Source organism: Rhinopithecus roxellana, chromosome 4, assembly GCF_007565055.1.
Source record: "Rhinopithecus roxellana isolate Shanxi Qingling chromosome 4, ASM756505v1, whole genome shotgun sequence".
In the NCBI taxonomy this organism is placed as follows: domain Eukaryota; kingdom Metazoa; phylum Chordata; class Mammalia; order Primates; family Cercopithecidae; genus Rhinopithecus; species Rhinopithecus roxellana.
This window is the reverse complement of record NC_044552.1, coordinates 139,083,224-139,100,053: the sequence shown is the minus strand read 5'-3', so window position 1 is coordinate 139,100,053 and position 16,830 is coordinate 139,083,224. Positions and strand designations below refer to the sequence as shown.

Here is a 16,830-nt window from a genome sequence, read left to right as displayed (position 1 = left end):
TGTGCATTTTGCAAGAAGATCACTGTTAAAAGAAAAGCTTTAGACAAATTTAACAGAGTTGAGCTGGGTGCAATGACTTACCCATATACTCCCAGCAACTGAGGCGGGAGGATCACTTTAGGCCAGGAATTTGAGACCAGCCTGGGCAGCATAGTGAGGCCCCATCTCTAGAAAAATTAAAAAGTTAGCTGGATGTAGTGGCACATGCCTGTGGTAAAAGCTACATGAGAGGCTGAGACAGGAGGATTGCTTGAGCCCAAGAGTTTGAGCCTACAGTGAGCTATGATTATGCAAGTTTAACAGAGTTTATTTAAGTGAAAAATGATCCATGAATCAGGTATCAGTCGGAAACAGAAGAGGTTCAGAGAGCTCCAGCACAGCAGTGTGGACCATGAAGTTCTATTGGCTGATAGAGAAGTACAACAAAATATATTTTGTTGGTCAGAATAGAAAGACCCTAATTAGAGGTTAGTTGTTCATCTCTACTTGATAAAGTCTCTAGTTAGAATCTGTTAGTTGGCAATTTCTGATTGGTAAAGTCTCCAGTTTCATTTTATTATTTATGTTGGGCTTCATTTTGCTTACGTGAGAACTCAAGGTGCTAGAGCTGCACCAGTCAAGTGGCATCCCAATTAAAATCTTATCACCACTGAATCTAAGAGTTAATGTACCATTTTAGCAAAATGACTAACTCATACAATTTCTTCAAAGTGTTTGACCATTTATTTGATCAGGAATTTCTGCAGGTTCATTTTGCTTTGATAGCTAATAAAGCCCTTTTCTCTTTTATAGCCTGAAGTCCTCATGATGCAATTCAGGTCTAGTAAATAGCCTACCATCTACCCTATTGAAATGGTGGATAAAGCATTAATGTGAAATATAATTTTATAGATATTTTCTTTCTTTTGAAAAATTTTTTATTGAGATAAAATTCACATAAGATTTAAATTCACTATTTTAACAACTTAAAGTATACAATTCAATGATTCTTAGTATATTTACAGCATTGCGAAACCATCACTATTATCTAATTTCAGAATATTTCCATCACCCCAAAAAGAAATGCAGTCTCTTTCAATTTCCCCTTACCCTTATAGCTTTTTGTGCCTGGCTTCTTTTACTAATTAGCATAACATTTTCTAGGTTTATCCATATTGAAGCATGTATCAGTACTCCATTTTTATGGCTGAATATATTTCATTTTATGGATATATAACATTTTGTTTATCCATTCATCAGTTGATGAACACTTATGTTGTTTCTGTTACACATAATAGATTTTTATTATCATATATGAGTTTTCATATGAACATATATCCTCAATTCTATTTGGAATAGAACTCTGGGTCATCTGCAAGTCGATGTTTAACTTTTGAGGAACTGCCAAGCTTTTCCATAGCAGCTACGTTATTTTACATTGCCACCAGAAATACATAGGGTTTCAAGTTCTCTTTATCCTCCCAACACTTGTTATTTTTCATTTCATTATTTATTATATCATTCTAATGAGCATGAAGTGGTATTTCATTATGACATTGATATGCATTTCCCTGATGACTAACAATGTTTAACATCTTTTCATGTATGTATTGATCATTTGTATATCTTCTTTAGAGAAATGTCTATTTATATTGTAGAGGAGGAAGAATTCTTTTTTCCTACTACGTGCCTAGACACTCTGGCTGGGGCTGTGAACACTGGACTGACCAAAGACAAATTAAAAAGAATAAAACAAACAGAAGTTATTAGCACATGCATCATGCTTACTCATGGGAGCGCTCAGGATGAGTAACTCAGAGGCTTGATTAGAACATGGGCTTAGGTGGCATCTTAGCAAAGGAACAATATATTTTTAGAGAAGTCACAAGACAAAGGAAAAGGACTTTGACTCTCTAAGGTGGCAAATATATGAGAAAATAATGGCAGTTCAAGGCTAATTCGTCAAGTTTGTTAGGCATTTTGTTCTGATGCCCTTTCAGGCTGTTTCGGGTCTCAAGTTGTCTCTGGTGATAAACGTTTGTCCCTGATAGAGAGGGGAGGAGAAATCTGTCTGTAAATTTATGTTCCAAATAGTGAGAAGGAAGAGAGCTTTTCTTGTATATGCTTCTTTTCAGTTGCCTTCAGCTCAAAGTAATTATTATGCCAAAGTGTCATATTTTGGGGTGGCACATTCTGCTACCCTACAACATCCTTAGCCCATTTTATAATTGGGTTGTCTTTTTATTATGGAGTTGAAAGAGATCTTTCATATTCGGGATACTAGATGCTTATCAGATAAATGATTTGCCAGTATTTTTATATCATTCTGTGAGTTAGCTCTTCATTTTCTTGATAGTGTCCTTTGATGCACAAAAGTTCTTAATTTTGATAAACTCCAATTTATCTATTTTTTGCTTTTATTACTTGTGCTTTTGATGTCATATTTCTAAAAACTATTGCCTTAATCATAGGTCTTGAAATTTTTTACCTATGTTTCTTTCCAGGAGTTTTATAGTTTCACCTCTTACATTAAATCTTTGACCTCTTTTGAGCTCTTTTTTTTATATGATAGGGGTCCAAATTTATTGTTTTGCATGTGGAAGTTCAGTTGTCTTAGAATTATTTGTTTAAAGGACTATTCTGACTGGGTACAATAGCTCATACCTGTAATCCCAATACTTTTGAAAGCTAAGGTGTATGGATTACTTGAGCTCAGGAGTCTGAGACTAGCCTGGGCAACATAATGAGACCCTATCTCTACAAAAAATAAAATAAAATTAGCCGGGTGTGGTGGCATGCATCTGTGGTTCCACCTACTCAGGAGGCTGAATTAAGAGGATTGCTTGATCCAGGGAAGTAGAGAATCACTTGAGCCAGGGAACTAGAGGCCACAGTGAGCCATGATCATGCCACTGTACTCCAGCCTTGGTGACAGAGCGAGATCCTGTCTAAAAAAAAGAAAAAGAAAAAAAGGAAGAGACTGTTCTTTCTTGATTAATTGATTTTGATAACCTTGTCAAAAATTAATTGACCATCTGACATATTGGGCTGGATAATTTAAGAAAGAGAAAAAAAATTATCCATAGTGCCGGGGTCCAGCCCTAGCGTGTCCAAGGTACCCCAAAGGGGAGAGGCAAGGTGGCGAAAGACAATAAAGACACCAGACACAACATACAAGAAGACACAGACAAGACTGCAGCCCAGCAAAGGGCTGACAGCCCCGAATGATTTTTACTACAAGCTTATATAGTATCTTATAGAACAATTGTCAATTAGTAGAGCATCAGGCGATTACATAATTATAGAACAATTATCAATCAGCAGAGCATCAGGTGATTACATGATTATATATAGATTATTAGGATAGTCTCAGAAGTACATCAAAAACAGTTCTCTTCATGGATGGTCAGTTTGTTCTTCTTTCCTTGGTTACCCTTTTGGGGAATAAGCAAGCTTAATAGTTAACATAACAAAGTCTTATATTAGACTTGGTGGGTCTTGCGGTTACAGGTGCTAGAAGGGACCATTGTGTGGTCTTTGAGGAAATGGTCATAGGGACAATTATAGCAGCACAATTGGTTATAGGCTTAGAACTGGCACAGCAGTCTCTATTAAGTGCAAGGTTATACTTTAACATTGATTATATAACTATGTACAACAATTTTTCTTTTTTCTAAGTTTAGTATTTCACTTTTATTTTTGTTTAGGGCACCAAATTTAATATCCTTGTCGTCTTACTGTGTCCCACAAACTTAAATCTTTTTATAGAATTAACCTCCCATCTATCCACACCATTTTTTCACCATTTATATAATCCCCAGAATATGAAATAAGTTAGGAACTTAACCATGACAAATTTTGCATAGAATTTTTGCCTTTAGGGAAATACCATATTTCCTTTTTTCCCTTATGTGTTCCCATCACATACCCCCACTGGCCATTAACCCATATTGTAGGGACAGGCCCAGGGCCAAATCTTCCGAGGGTAATGTGGTAAGATTTTCTTTTATCTTTCCAGCTCATGGGTATTGCCCCATTTTCCAAAATCTGGAGTGGGGGTGGGCAGTACTATTACCGAATGAGTAACACTCCCCAGACCTCACCGTGAATCCCCTCCAATAGTTATCTGCATATATATGATCAGCCAAATGCAAAGCAAAATAGCATAGATTATTCCAGCGATACAGAAGAGCCCACCAGCGCCACCTGCTGCACAGGCCTTGGAAGTGGCCTTGCCAACATCCAGAGGGCTCTGAGCCTTGCTGGAGAGCAGCCTTATGCGATCAGGGTCCGGGTCGTCTCTCTCCTGCATGGCCTGCGCCACCATAGATGTGTGAGTTTATTTCCAGACTCTTTATTTGCTTATGTTGATCTATATGTCTGTCCTTATGTGAGTACCACACTGTTTTGATTAATGTACCTTTGTTTTAAGTTTTGAAACCAGGAAGTATGATTCCCCCAAATTTGTTCTTTTTCAAAACTGTTTTGGCTATGCTGGTTCTCTTGCATTTTTGTATAAATTTTAGGTTCAGATTATCCATTTCTCCAAAAAAAAGTGGTTGAAATTTTGATAGGGATTTCATTGAATCTGTGTAGCAATTTGCAGATTATTGCCATCTTAATATTAAGTCTTCCAACCCATGAACAAAGGGTGTCTTCCCATTTATTTAGTTCTTCTTTAATTTCTTTCAACAATGTTCTATAGTTGCAGTGTTCAAGACTCATACTTCTGTTAAATTTATTTTTTAATATTTTATTGTTGATGCTATTATAAGTAGAACTGTTTTCATAATTACATTTTTCAGTTGTTCATTGCTAGTTCCACAGAAACACTGCACTGAGTTTTGTATATTGGTCTTGTATCCTGCAACTTTGAAGAACATGTTTATTAGCTTTGACAGTTTTGTTGTATATGGATTCTTTAAGGATTTCTATATATAAAAAAGATTATGTCATCAATGAATAAAGATAGTTTCATTCTTTCTTTCCCACCTGGATGCCATTTCTTGCTTTTCCCTGCTAACTGCCCTGACTTAGAACTTTCAGAACCTCCTTGTCTTGTTCTTAGGTAGAAAGCTTTCAGTCATTTTTTTTCAGTCTCTAAGTATGATGTTAGCTGTGGGCTTTTTGTAGATACCCTTTATCAGGTTGAGGAATTTCCCTGCTATTTCTAGTTTGTTGAGTACTTTTTGTCATGAAAAGCTGTTGGACTTTGTCAAATGCTTTTCTACATCTATTGATATGATCATTGTTGTGATTTTCCCTTATTCGTTTTTGAGGTCCCTCTTAGGAAAGTGGCTGCAAACTCTAACCCTGCCCTGACAGGCCTCAAAAGCGGGTTGCTGTTTACAATGTGCCTTTCATGGGATACTTCTTTATTGTGGTGGAAGCCTCATGTCTAAGATGTCTCTCTCACAGGAAGCTTGTTTATACTGGCAAATGCCCTTGTGGCTCTTGTGTAAACTGTGTTGTTTATTTCTACCAAGATAGCCACTCTCTAAGAGAACTTGACCTGCAAAGAAGTTAGGTGTCAGTCAAGTGAGACACAGAGGAGGCATACAATAAAACACATGAAATTACAGAATCTGTAAGTAATAAAACTTACAGATTCCAGGGAGAAGAGGACAACATGCCAAAGGGAAGTGGGGAGCCATCGAGGACACATGTGTTCAACCAGTGGGTAGGAGCAAAAGAGAGTGAGAGTGAGGGATCTGTGGGCCAAGGCCTTTATTGGGGTCTAGTATATCACCCAAGCAGATTTTCCACAGGAATTTAATTGGTAGGTTTACAGCAAGCAGGCCCAAGTTCCAGGGAAAGACGCTGTGACTGAGAGTTAGTTGTTGTGGCGTATCTGCACAGTTAGCTCTGCAGAGTGTGGGGGACAGTGGGGTAAATCAAGTAGGTTGTATCTAGCTATCCCATAGGGAAGGTGTTGGTATGAAGCAGATATCTAGATGACCACCTTAAGGAACTGGGAGGAGGCAGAGAACTAGAAACTGTGTCAAGAGTGACTAAGCCCTGCTTCTGATATGAGAAAATTAAAGGTGTATCCTAAATAGATGCTGAGGTAACATAAATTATAGGAGTTAACTATAATCATGTAATTTTTTCTTTTATTCTATTAATATGGTGTATTGCATGTGTTAATTTTCATATATTAAACCAACCGTGCATTCCTGGGTAAAACCTGGTCATGGTGTATAATCTTTTAATTTGCTTCTGGATCCAGTGTGCTAGCATTTTGTTGAGAATTTTTTCATCAACTTTCATAAGGAATATTGCACTGTAGTTTTCTTTTGTTTGTGATATCTTTGTCTAGCTTTGGTGTCAGGGTAATACTGGCATCAAAGAATGGTTAAAAAGTGTTACCTTTATTTTGAAAAGCTTGAGAAGAATTGATATTAATTCTTTATATATTTGGTAAATTCACCAATGAAGATATCTAGTTCTGGATTTTTCTTTGATGGAAGTTTTTTGTTGTTATTGATGTATTTTTAGAGACAGGGTCTCACTTTGTCACACAGGCTGAAGTACAGTGGTGCTATCACAACTCACTGCATTCTCAAGCTCTGGGCTAAAGCTATCCTCCCACCTCAGCCTCTCGAGTAGCTAAGACTGCAGGCACACACCACCAAAAATTAGGCCCAGCTAACTTAAAAAAATTTTTTTTGTTAAGATGGGTTCTTGCTACATTGCCCATACTGCTGTGTTGCTGATCCTAAACTCCTGGCCTCAAGTGATTCTCCTGCCTCGGCCTCCTAATATGCTGGGATTACAGGCATGAGCCACCACATCCACCTGTAAACCTTGCTTAATATAAATTGGAGCCATATAGAAAGATTAGAACAATTCTCAAATGTCTAACCCAATACCGTTAGAGGATATAATGATAGGAAAAGACAAGCTTAGGGAAGTTTGACTCATTTCCAGTAAGGATGGATCTAAAAAGATAGAGAGGAAGTCCAATGTTGTGAGCAAACTGCAAGCCAGCAAGTCCAAATGACGCTGTAACAGAGAACATCAAGTCAGTAATCTTGTTTATATCACTGGTGTGGTGCTAAAACCATTTTCCTTTTTAAATTTAAAACTGAAATTTGAGATTTTCTTTACATATCCACTCATACATATTTGACATGCATTCATTTTAAAATTCTGTCATTTTAAAACCAAATTATGCTCGGCTGGGTACAGTGGCTCATGCCTGTAATCCCAGCATTTTGGGAGGCCAAGGCAGGAGGATTGCTTGAGGCCAGGAGCTTGAGACCAGCCTAGGCAGTATAGCATGACCCATCTCTACAAAAAATTTTTAAAACTTGGTCAGCCATGGCGGCATGTGCCTGTAGTCCCAGCTATTCAGGAGGCTGAGGTGGGAGAATTGCTTGAGCCCAGGAGTTCAAGGCTGCAGTGAGCTGTGATCATGCCATTGTACTCCAGCCTAGGCAATGGAGTGATACCCCATCTTTAAAATAAATAAACAATAACCAAATTGTATTGTTCTTTTTGTTTGTTTTGTGTGTTTTCGTGTTATTTGTATGTGTCTGTCTGTCTGTCTGTCTGTGTAGCAAGGAGCTGTACCTCCGACCAGTTCAGTTCCTCCTGTTGCCGGGGCCCCATCGGTTGGACAACCTGGAGCAGGATTTGGAATGGTGAGTGATGACCTATGCTAAAAATTGTAATCGACATTTCTAAATTATTTGCCAAATCCCAAATTAGTAAATATTCCTACAGAATATAATTCTTCCCAAAACACAGTAAGTAAAACTTAAAAACTTGTCATCTGCTTTAAACCTTAAGTAGTCTACACATGAAGTGATAAAATCAGTCATAAAATACGTTCTACCATCAAATTAATTTCTGTAGTACATTGTTATATCATTTTTACTAGAATATTTATAAAACATAGTATTAGGCCATCATCAGAATCAACCCTTAATTATTATACTAGGACTGTTTATTCACCAATTTTACCAGCAAATTTTAGGACCATCTTTCATAAAGAAACAAATTTTTATCTCTCCAAGAATTATGCTTAGAGAAGATGAATAAACAACAATAAAGTTTGGTTAGGATGAGGATACCATGTGGCCAACCAGGCTTATGCTACCCACCCACCTTAGCGACTCTCTCCCTCACAGTACAGCCTCACATTATCCCTAGTTAAAATTACAAATTATACTTCCTCATAGTCCTGCATTCCTCAAATATTGTCAGAAGTACATAAAAGCAATAAATGTCAGGATAGTGCCCTAATGGGTTCCACTCATGCTCTGAACCACTCTCCATTCTTCCTCCTCAGCCTCCTGCTGGGACAGGCATGCCCATGATGCCTCAGCAGCCGGTCATGTTTGCACAGCCCATGATGAGGCCGCCCTTTGGAGCTACTGCTGTACCTGGCACACAGGTCAGTTTGTTCAGTGTCCACAAACCAGCCAGTGACATTAACTAATAAGTATAAAACATTGGTGTAGCAAACTGTTTAAAAAGTGTTTTTACCTAATGTAATCCTTATTCCTGTTGCTTCAGAAGTAAAGGGAGCATGGAAGACAGATCTGCAAAAGTGTGAGATTTGGGGGAAAAAATGATGGAAATAACTTACTGTCTAAAGATCCCTCCATTCTCTTCCTACTTAATTCAAATTGGTTCCTGAGAACATCCAGATATTCAGGGCATCCAAGGCATTTGTCCCAGAGAAGTAGGTGCTTCTGGTCTGTAGTTATAGCATGTGTTCCCATTGTTAACCAGAAAGGTTGGCAGCACAGTCCTCTAGACTGCCATGTCCGCCCAAGACTCGTGACACTAACTGCAATAAGTTTGCCAAACTGCATAGTCTGTGAGAATAGTCCCTCTTAGAATCTCCTCACTCCAGAAAAAAAGCACACATTTGTGAGTCCTTAGGGCCACCCCCACTTCAGACTAGCTGGCTACAAATTTGAGGTTTTTCCATGGCAACCTTCAGGTTGAGCAGTTTCCTAGAATGATTCACAGAACTCAGGAAAGCACTAAACTTATAAGAGTTTTATTGTAGTAAAAGGATACAAATTAGATCCAGTTATAGGAAAAGATGCATAAACATCATCTGGGAAAGTTCTAAACATGAAGCTTCTTTGTCCTCAGAGGTGGGTTCTCCTCCGGGCATCATTGTGTGACAGTACACATGCAGTATCGCAAGCTCACCTGAGCTTCAGCGTCCAGCATTTATTGATGCTTCATTATGTAGGATTGGTTGGTTGAATTGTTACCCATTTTGTGGAACTCAATCTTCAATGAACCCTGTTCCTCCCTGAAGATCAGACTGGTTTCATGCGGCCAAAAGACCCAGCCCTAAAATCATATGGTTGGGCTTTCTGCCTCCACTCTGAGTCACCTTGTTAGCATAAACTGTCAGGTGTTCCTGGAGCCCACCTTGAATAACAAAGACACGCCTACCATTTGGGAAATTAGAAGGATTTAGAGGTTACCTTTCTGGGAAAAGGAAAAACCTCAGTTTAGGTAAAGCTAAATTCCTTACTACACACTGTGCTACTTCCTCTTAAAAAATACCAAAATATATTACACTTTGTTGAACTGTTTTGCTGCTAGAGGTGCTAGTCTTAGTGATGAATCATGCTTTCCTGATTCCTCTTTTAAATTGTCTGGCTGAGGTGATGTCAAACCAAAGAAGTTTTCCTCATGAGAAACTGACTTGGATGGAGTCAGGACACCAAATTACTACTTTGGTAGCAGCATGCTTTATAAACTAGACCAAATAGCTCAAATATATTTTAATGATATGAGTAAATGTTTTCAGTCCTATAATATTTTTAACTTATCAAATCAGTATTTATACTGTCTTATCTGTGGAATACCTGCTGTGAACTTTCTGAGTATACCTTAATCCCTTTTGCTTCCTTGATGCATCTCTAAATCCATGGACCTGTTCCCAAGATTTCCTTTCAGCTTCTTCTCTTTGCCCCTCAAAAGCAACAGGGACCAAGAGAAAGAATGGTGGATGTGAAAGACAGAAATTTAGAATGTGAGAAGCCCTAGCCTTCATGGCCATTACTGGCCATAACTGCCTTCAGGAGAAATTTTCTAGTCTACCTGAAGACTAATGAACCCTGTGTAGTGTTGTTTTTGGGGCCACTGAGGAAGGTTTTGGGTATAATGGTTGAGATTAAGTGTAACTTAGATATACTTAAATTCTAAGGGATCTCATTTATCATAAATGTTTGCTTGATGTTTGAATAGATCCATGACTATCATCTTTTTGAAAAAAAGAAATATTTCTGTTATTATGAACTTGGAGCAATGTTACTGAGATTTCTTTTAACCTTATTGGGTTTGATATACTGAAAGCTTCAGAAATAAATGAATATAATTTTATTACTTAAGGCAGTTGTTTTTCTTGTGTAATACCAATGTTAGCAACAGTTTATTCACATAATTAGAAGAATGAAAATAAAAGATAGATAGTATCATGGAAATACATTGTTTTAATCAGTAATTGAATTCATAATAAGCCAGGTAATGATACATCATATTTATGTAATTTTTAGATTATATTTCCTATATCAGAGGAGAAGCATAATTATACTAGATAATAAAATAAATGTTGAGTTGGTAGCTTCAGAAAACAAAGTAGTTTTTTTATTACTGATGCCAGGACTATCCCAGCATTCTTTCATTGGTTGGTATCACGATATCATCATCTCACATAATTATCAATAATGGACCAATCTTTGAGTTGATCTAAGGAACTTCAAGTCTTTTGGAGGAAAAGGAACATTTTTCTTTTTTATATTTCTATGAAGCAGATCCAAGGTTTTTTGTTATTTGTTTGTTTGTTTGAGATAGGGTCTCACTCTGTTGCCCAGGCTGAAGTGCAGTGGTGCAATCATAGCTCACTGCAGCCTTGAACTCCCAGGCTCCAGGGATCCTCTCACCTCAGCCTCTTGAGTAGCTGGGACCACAGGTGCAAGCCACTGCACCCAGCTAATTTTTTTTTTTACTTTTTGTAGAGATGAGGCCTCGCCTTGTTGCCCAGGCTGGTCTCAAACTTCTGGCCTCAAGTGATCCTCCTGCCTCGGCCTCCCAAGGTGCTGGAATTTTACAGATGTGAGTCATCACACCCAGCCCATGTCCCAGTTTTAAACATGGAAATTTGACAAATAGATAATATAATTAGTCAGTAGTTTCTGGACATAGGACCAAATCTCAAAATCCACACTTCTGGAACTCTGTTCGCTGAACTAATAAAAATATACATCACTGCCCAACAGTCCCAGCATGTTACTACAAGCATAGGAGATTAATTAGACTCAAAGCCTAGATGTCAACTATTACTCTATAGGCTACATGAGATTTTTCAAGACCTTGTATCCTGTAAAAGTCAGCTCCCAGAAGTTGTATCTGTGACACAATGAAAAAATAATTTAGATTCTGGTTAAACAGAAACAAGGCAAGTTAATAATTTGTTACTTTTGCTGCAAGTCCAATATGATTCTTTCCTATTGTATTTAATAATAAGTTTTAGCCTTCTCTGAGAGCTGAATAGATTGCATTAGGATTTAGTGGCACTCACTACTAGGAAACTATTTGGTCATGTGAAACAAACAGTCCCTTCAAATGTGACTGATTTTCACTTAAAATAATGTATATGAAATTCTAGTATATTTAGCTAATAAGTGTAAGTAATTTCTTAAATAGCTTTCTGCAAACTGTTTCCTATTTTTCCTTCAAATTCACTCTCACTATAAGAAAAGCCATTTAAATTGCTTTATTAGTTTAGAGGTACTAATGACTCAAAGTAAAAATGCTTTTGTATAGAGAAAACAGTTGTTTGTTTGTTTTACTGTTTGTTCATAATATTTTTATGTTACTAGTTTTTCACATCTTCCCTAAGTCATATCCATATTGTTCTACTGGAGTCCCCAAATTTTACTTTGGCTAAATCCGATGTCAGAGAAGTTCAAGAAAGCCAAATATCAGTTGAAGTGTATTTTACCAGCCCAGAATTAAACACAACTCTGTGACTATGTAGATCAAGTAGATTTTATAAGCCTTTAACCATCTAATCTTCTGCATGTTTGTTTTCTTTGATATGTGTTCTGCCTAATGCTTCTCTCTCTCTCTCTCTCTCTCTCTCTTTCTCTCTTTCTCTCTTTCTCTCTCTGTCTCTCTCTCTCTCTCTTCTCTCTCTCTCTCTCTCCTTTCTATTCCTGCTCTTTGGGGCTGGCTTTTTCCCATTAGCTTTCTCCAAGCCCTACACCTGCCACTCAGAGTCCCAAGAAACCTCCAGCAAAGGACCCATTAGCGGATCTTAACATCAAGGATTTCTTGTAAACAATTTAAGGTATCTAATATTGAGCTTTTCCTGTAGGCTTGTAATAATGAGCTGTATACAATGCTTAGCTATTTCAAGAGGTATTCATTATTTCTGCGCATTGATTAGCTGTATGTAATAGTAATAATTTATTAAAATAATTTATTAAAGATATTAAAAGCTATCTTTAAGAATTTTTTAAAATCTTAATTTATGTAACTGGGAGGAAAAGTAACCTCCAAATTGTCCTTATCCTGGAAAGCACAACGATTAGCTTTAATAAAGCAAAAAGCTGCCCAAGCTACTTGGTAAATTAGAAAATTGCCACTTTATTACATGATGACTGGAATTTATAGAAAGTCAACATTTATACTATTGCATTTAGAAATCATCTAAGAATATATTTGACTGCATAATTGTATTTTTATTTTGTTTATCCTTCTTTTGCCCCATAAAACTTAGATTATTACTCTTTACATTTCTGCATTCAAGGAGAATTTTAAATTTCTAATGTTCAAGTTTTAAATTTCACAAATTTCATATAATTTATGAAATGAGTCATGCTGAAGTTATGGAAGGAAACTAATGAAGGAAAAATGTTCACTATTGACCCCAGCACCTAACACAGTGGGTACGTTCTCAACAAATCCTTGCTGAATGGACGAACATAATTTACATGGTACTTTTCACATCCACTTCTTAGTAGGAGATCAATCATGTGAGATAAACTAGCCAGAAATTTTTTGTCTCCATTTCACAGCCAAAAGAACTGATCCTTGGGCATTAAGGAATTTGCCCAGTGTCCTACAAGGAAGAACTCAGTGTTTTTGGACTTCTGTCCAGTGTTGTTTTCAGTATGTGCCTACTGTGCTACATATATTTCTTAAAAACCTTCCCTAATGCCTACTAAGATTTTTGTGGATTCTTGATTTTTTTTAATATACAAGATTAATGATGTATTATTTTAAGGTATTGACATCTCAGTCAAGTAAACTCTCCTTATGCCCAACTTTTCTATTACACTTTGGATTGGCTAATGTAGACATAAGTGAGACAATGAACACTTAATAACTTTCAGGAGTGACCAAGGAAACTGCATAGAGCAGCCTGTATTCACCTCTTACTTGGTAAATGTTGCTCTAATCATATGCCTGGAACTTTGATAAGTACAGGAAACAGATATGCTTGAGACAGTCCTTACCTGAGAGAGAGAGACAGAGAGAGACAGAAACAGAGAAATAGAGACAGAGCCAGAGCCAGACAAAGACAGACACACAGAGAGAATGACTATTTTATGAAGAGTTATCTATGCGGCTAAGCCTTAAGACCCTACAAATGTTTCCAGCAGAAATGAATGATGCATGAATTAGCCAAGGAGATGAGTGGGAAGTGGCTGAGAAAAGGCATTGAGTCACCAGGGATCTCTCCGTTCTCTTCTATTCTGTCACTGGTTCAGCTGTTTAGTAAGTGACTCATTGAACACCGTAACTGAATACATGAAAAAATAATGTAAGGTCATGGCCATGCCCCCTTTTTCTTTGGCTGACCTTTTTAAAGGTTAGCTGCTCTTAGATACTGAATGCTATACCAAATGTCCTGCTACTAAAATTTCTAATACATGTCTAAATTTCAAATTTTTGTTGATATAATTATTAAAATGAAATTATACCTCGAAATTTTTTTTTAAATTTCTGGCTAAATTTTAAAAATTTTAAGCTTGTTTTAAAAAGCCGTGAAAAGTATGTAAATGTGAATTTGTCCATGCAGAGACCTTTTTATGTAAAAGTTGTGTGCAGAAACTGTGAAGTAAAATTGCAAGGGAGGTAAAATGTTTGAGGACTATGTAATACTCTTTTTTTCTAATTCTAATTCTTGTTTTCTTTACAGCTGCAATTTTTGTGACTGAATAGGAAACTAAATGAATTTGGAGACTTCAAATAAGATTGATGCTCAGTTTCAAAGGGAGCCACCAGTACCAAACCCAATGCTTACTCATAACTTCTCTTCCAAAATGTGTAGCACAGCCGTGAAAGTGAACATTAGGAATGTGTACTACCTTAGCTGTTATCCCTACTCTCGAAATTGTAGTGTATTTGGATTATTTGTGTATTGTACGATGTAAACAATGAATGGATGTTACTGATGCCTTTAGTGCTTTTCTGGACTTCGCCTGAGGACAGATGATGCAGCTGTTGTGTGGTGAGCTATTTGGAAAGATGTGTCTGTGTTTTTGAAGGTTTCAATGTACATATAACTTTTGAACAAACCCTAAACTCTTCCCATAAATTATCTTTTCTTCTCTATCTGTTACAAGCGTAGTGCGATAATATCAGCTAATAAGGAAAACACTCATAAATATACAAAACTTTTTTCAGTGTGGAGTACATTTTTCCAATCACAGGAACTTCAACTGTTGTGAGAAATGTTTATTTTTGTGGTACTGTATATGTTAAGAAATTTTATTTTAAAAAATATAAAGGTTAACGTCCATAATAAATATTTCTCTTTGAAGCTACCTTATCAAGAATGAAAAATCATATGGGAAGAATCCCCTATTTATCACTGCTATATTAAAATATATATATTTTAATTATATTTGACAGGTTTTACATCTAAATTTACCTATTTATTCATTCTTGATTAAATGCACTGAAAAGTAAAGGTTCTGTTTGTATCACAGTTCATGAAAATGCAGTTAGAGAGGTACTATTCAAGTTATTCTGAAGGCACCCCAAGGTATATCTGTAATTTAAAGATATTACTGCAGATATTTTTACTTTACTGTGGGTTTTTGGTACATCTGTTAATTTAGTATTTCTTTGTGTGTTTTGTAGACTAGTGTTCTTCCATCCTTCAATTGAGCTCAAAGTAGGTTTTGTTGTAACATTGTGATTAGGATTTAAACTAATTCAGAGAATTGTATCTTTTACTGTACATACTGTATTCTTTAAGTTTTAATTTGTCGTCATACTGTCTGTGCTGATGGCTTGGCTTAAGATTTTGATGCACAAATGAGGTCACTGTTGATCAGTGTTGCTAGTGGCTTGGCAGCTCTTCATAAAAGCATATTGGGTTGGAAAGGTGTTTGCCTATTTTTCAAATTATTTAATAGATGTATGGTACCATTTAAAAGTGGTTGTATCTGAATTTACTGTGGGGATAACATACACTGTAATGGGGAAAAATTACCTAAAACCAATTTCAAAATGGCTTTCTTTGTATTTCAGTTTAAAAACCCAGTGCATGTATGCCCTCTGAGATGCAATAAACACCTTGAACAAAGAAATGCAAACATAACCCTTCTCTCTTTGATTATGTTTTGGGAAAAAGGTCTGTTTCAAATAACACACACAGCGGACATAATATTGAAGATTTTAAAATGCTGTTCATGCCAATAGAGTTTTGATTATTTTACAAAAAATTGAAAACAAGGAAAAAGCAATTTTAACAAGTTCTCATTAAACTTGAGTCTCCATGGCTGCTGCCAAATGAGTTGAAATTCCATATTTCAAGATGTATATGTATTTTTAGGGTGAACTTTCTTTTAAAATGTGCAATTAAAGTCTTGTAATCATTTTTATGAGAATTAGCCATGAAAGTTGAAGAATAATATGGCTTTAGGTAGGTTATAGTGTACTGACACACTGGCACACATGTATACTCTCACACAATACCTACATTAGCCTATGTTAATAAAATTAGTGACATTATGCCTACAACTAGATTGTTATGTCTCAAAAAGTAGTCCAGTCTCAAATAGAAGTATTTCTTTAGTGAGACATATTCTTATTTCTATTTTAAAACTTTATTTCCCTTAGTTACCTAAGATGTGTGTCTTGAGAACTAACTTTCAGGAGCTAGTATCCAAGTATGTAATATTAATTTTATAGATTACATTTTAATCATATATTATTTCATGGGCTTATTTCAATAAAAATATATTTAAGATTGTAAGTAATTTGAAGTTTAATATTGCATTTTTAATAAGCTTTTATTTCTTCATTGAATGGCCCATGTCGTATAAATTCTTAATAAGTGAAGCTGCAAGAGCATTATTTTCAAATCAGACTGTGTGTGCACACACACCATTCCATTCCGTTCACCACCACACCAGCTGTTCCCTCCAAGCACTTTGCTGGCTCACACAGGATCCCTATGCCTGAAATTACCTAACCAACCCTACCAGTGCAGTCCATTCCTGCTTTCCACCCTGTCTTTTAGAGCACAATATTCATCAGCCTTTATGGCATTTAACATATTGTATTATGATCAGCTGTGAAAGTGTCATCTGCTCTAGCCAGTTGAGAGCCTCCTAGGCAGGAAACATCTCTCTTGTTCCTGTCCTCGGCAACTAGCACTTCAGTAGGTGCCTGAGAAATGTATGAAGGATGAACACAAGTATATTAGTTCTCAGAGGTTTCTTCACTTACCTAGGTATGGCTGGGCCATTATTGTAGTTCTAATTACTAAAGAATAACTCTCATATAGTACATTTGTTGTCAAATATTATGAGGTGATTTTTACCATTTTATTTAAAACTCATTATAATT

At 36.4% G+C, this 16,830-nt stretch overlaps 1 protein-coding gene across 6 annotated transcripts in view; it reads left to right on the top strand.

Annotated features, from left to right (window-relative positions):
- SNAP91 (synaptosome associated protein 91) overlaps positions 1–15,572 on the top strand; it is a 156,260-nt gene extending 140,688 nt beyond the window's left edge. For all 6 annotated transcript variants that reach the window (XM_010383958.2, XM_010383955.2, XM_010383954.2 and 3 more), the window contains 4 exons: positions 7,542–7,625; positions 8,276–8,380; positions 12,208–12,310; positions 14,168–15,572. In XM_010383958.2, the coding sequence (XP_010382260.1) occupies positions 7,542–7,625; positions 8,276–8,380; positions 12,208–12,300 (282 nt within the window). In that variant the 3' untranslated portion in view covers positions 12,301–12,310; positions 14,168–15,572. The remainder of the gene's footprint in view (positions 1–7,541; positions 7,626–8,275; positions 8,381–12,207; positions 12,311–14,167) is intronic.
- The last annotated feature ends 1,258 nt before the right edge of the window (positions 15,573–16,830 follow it).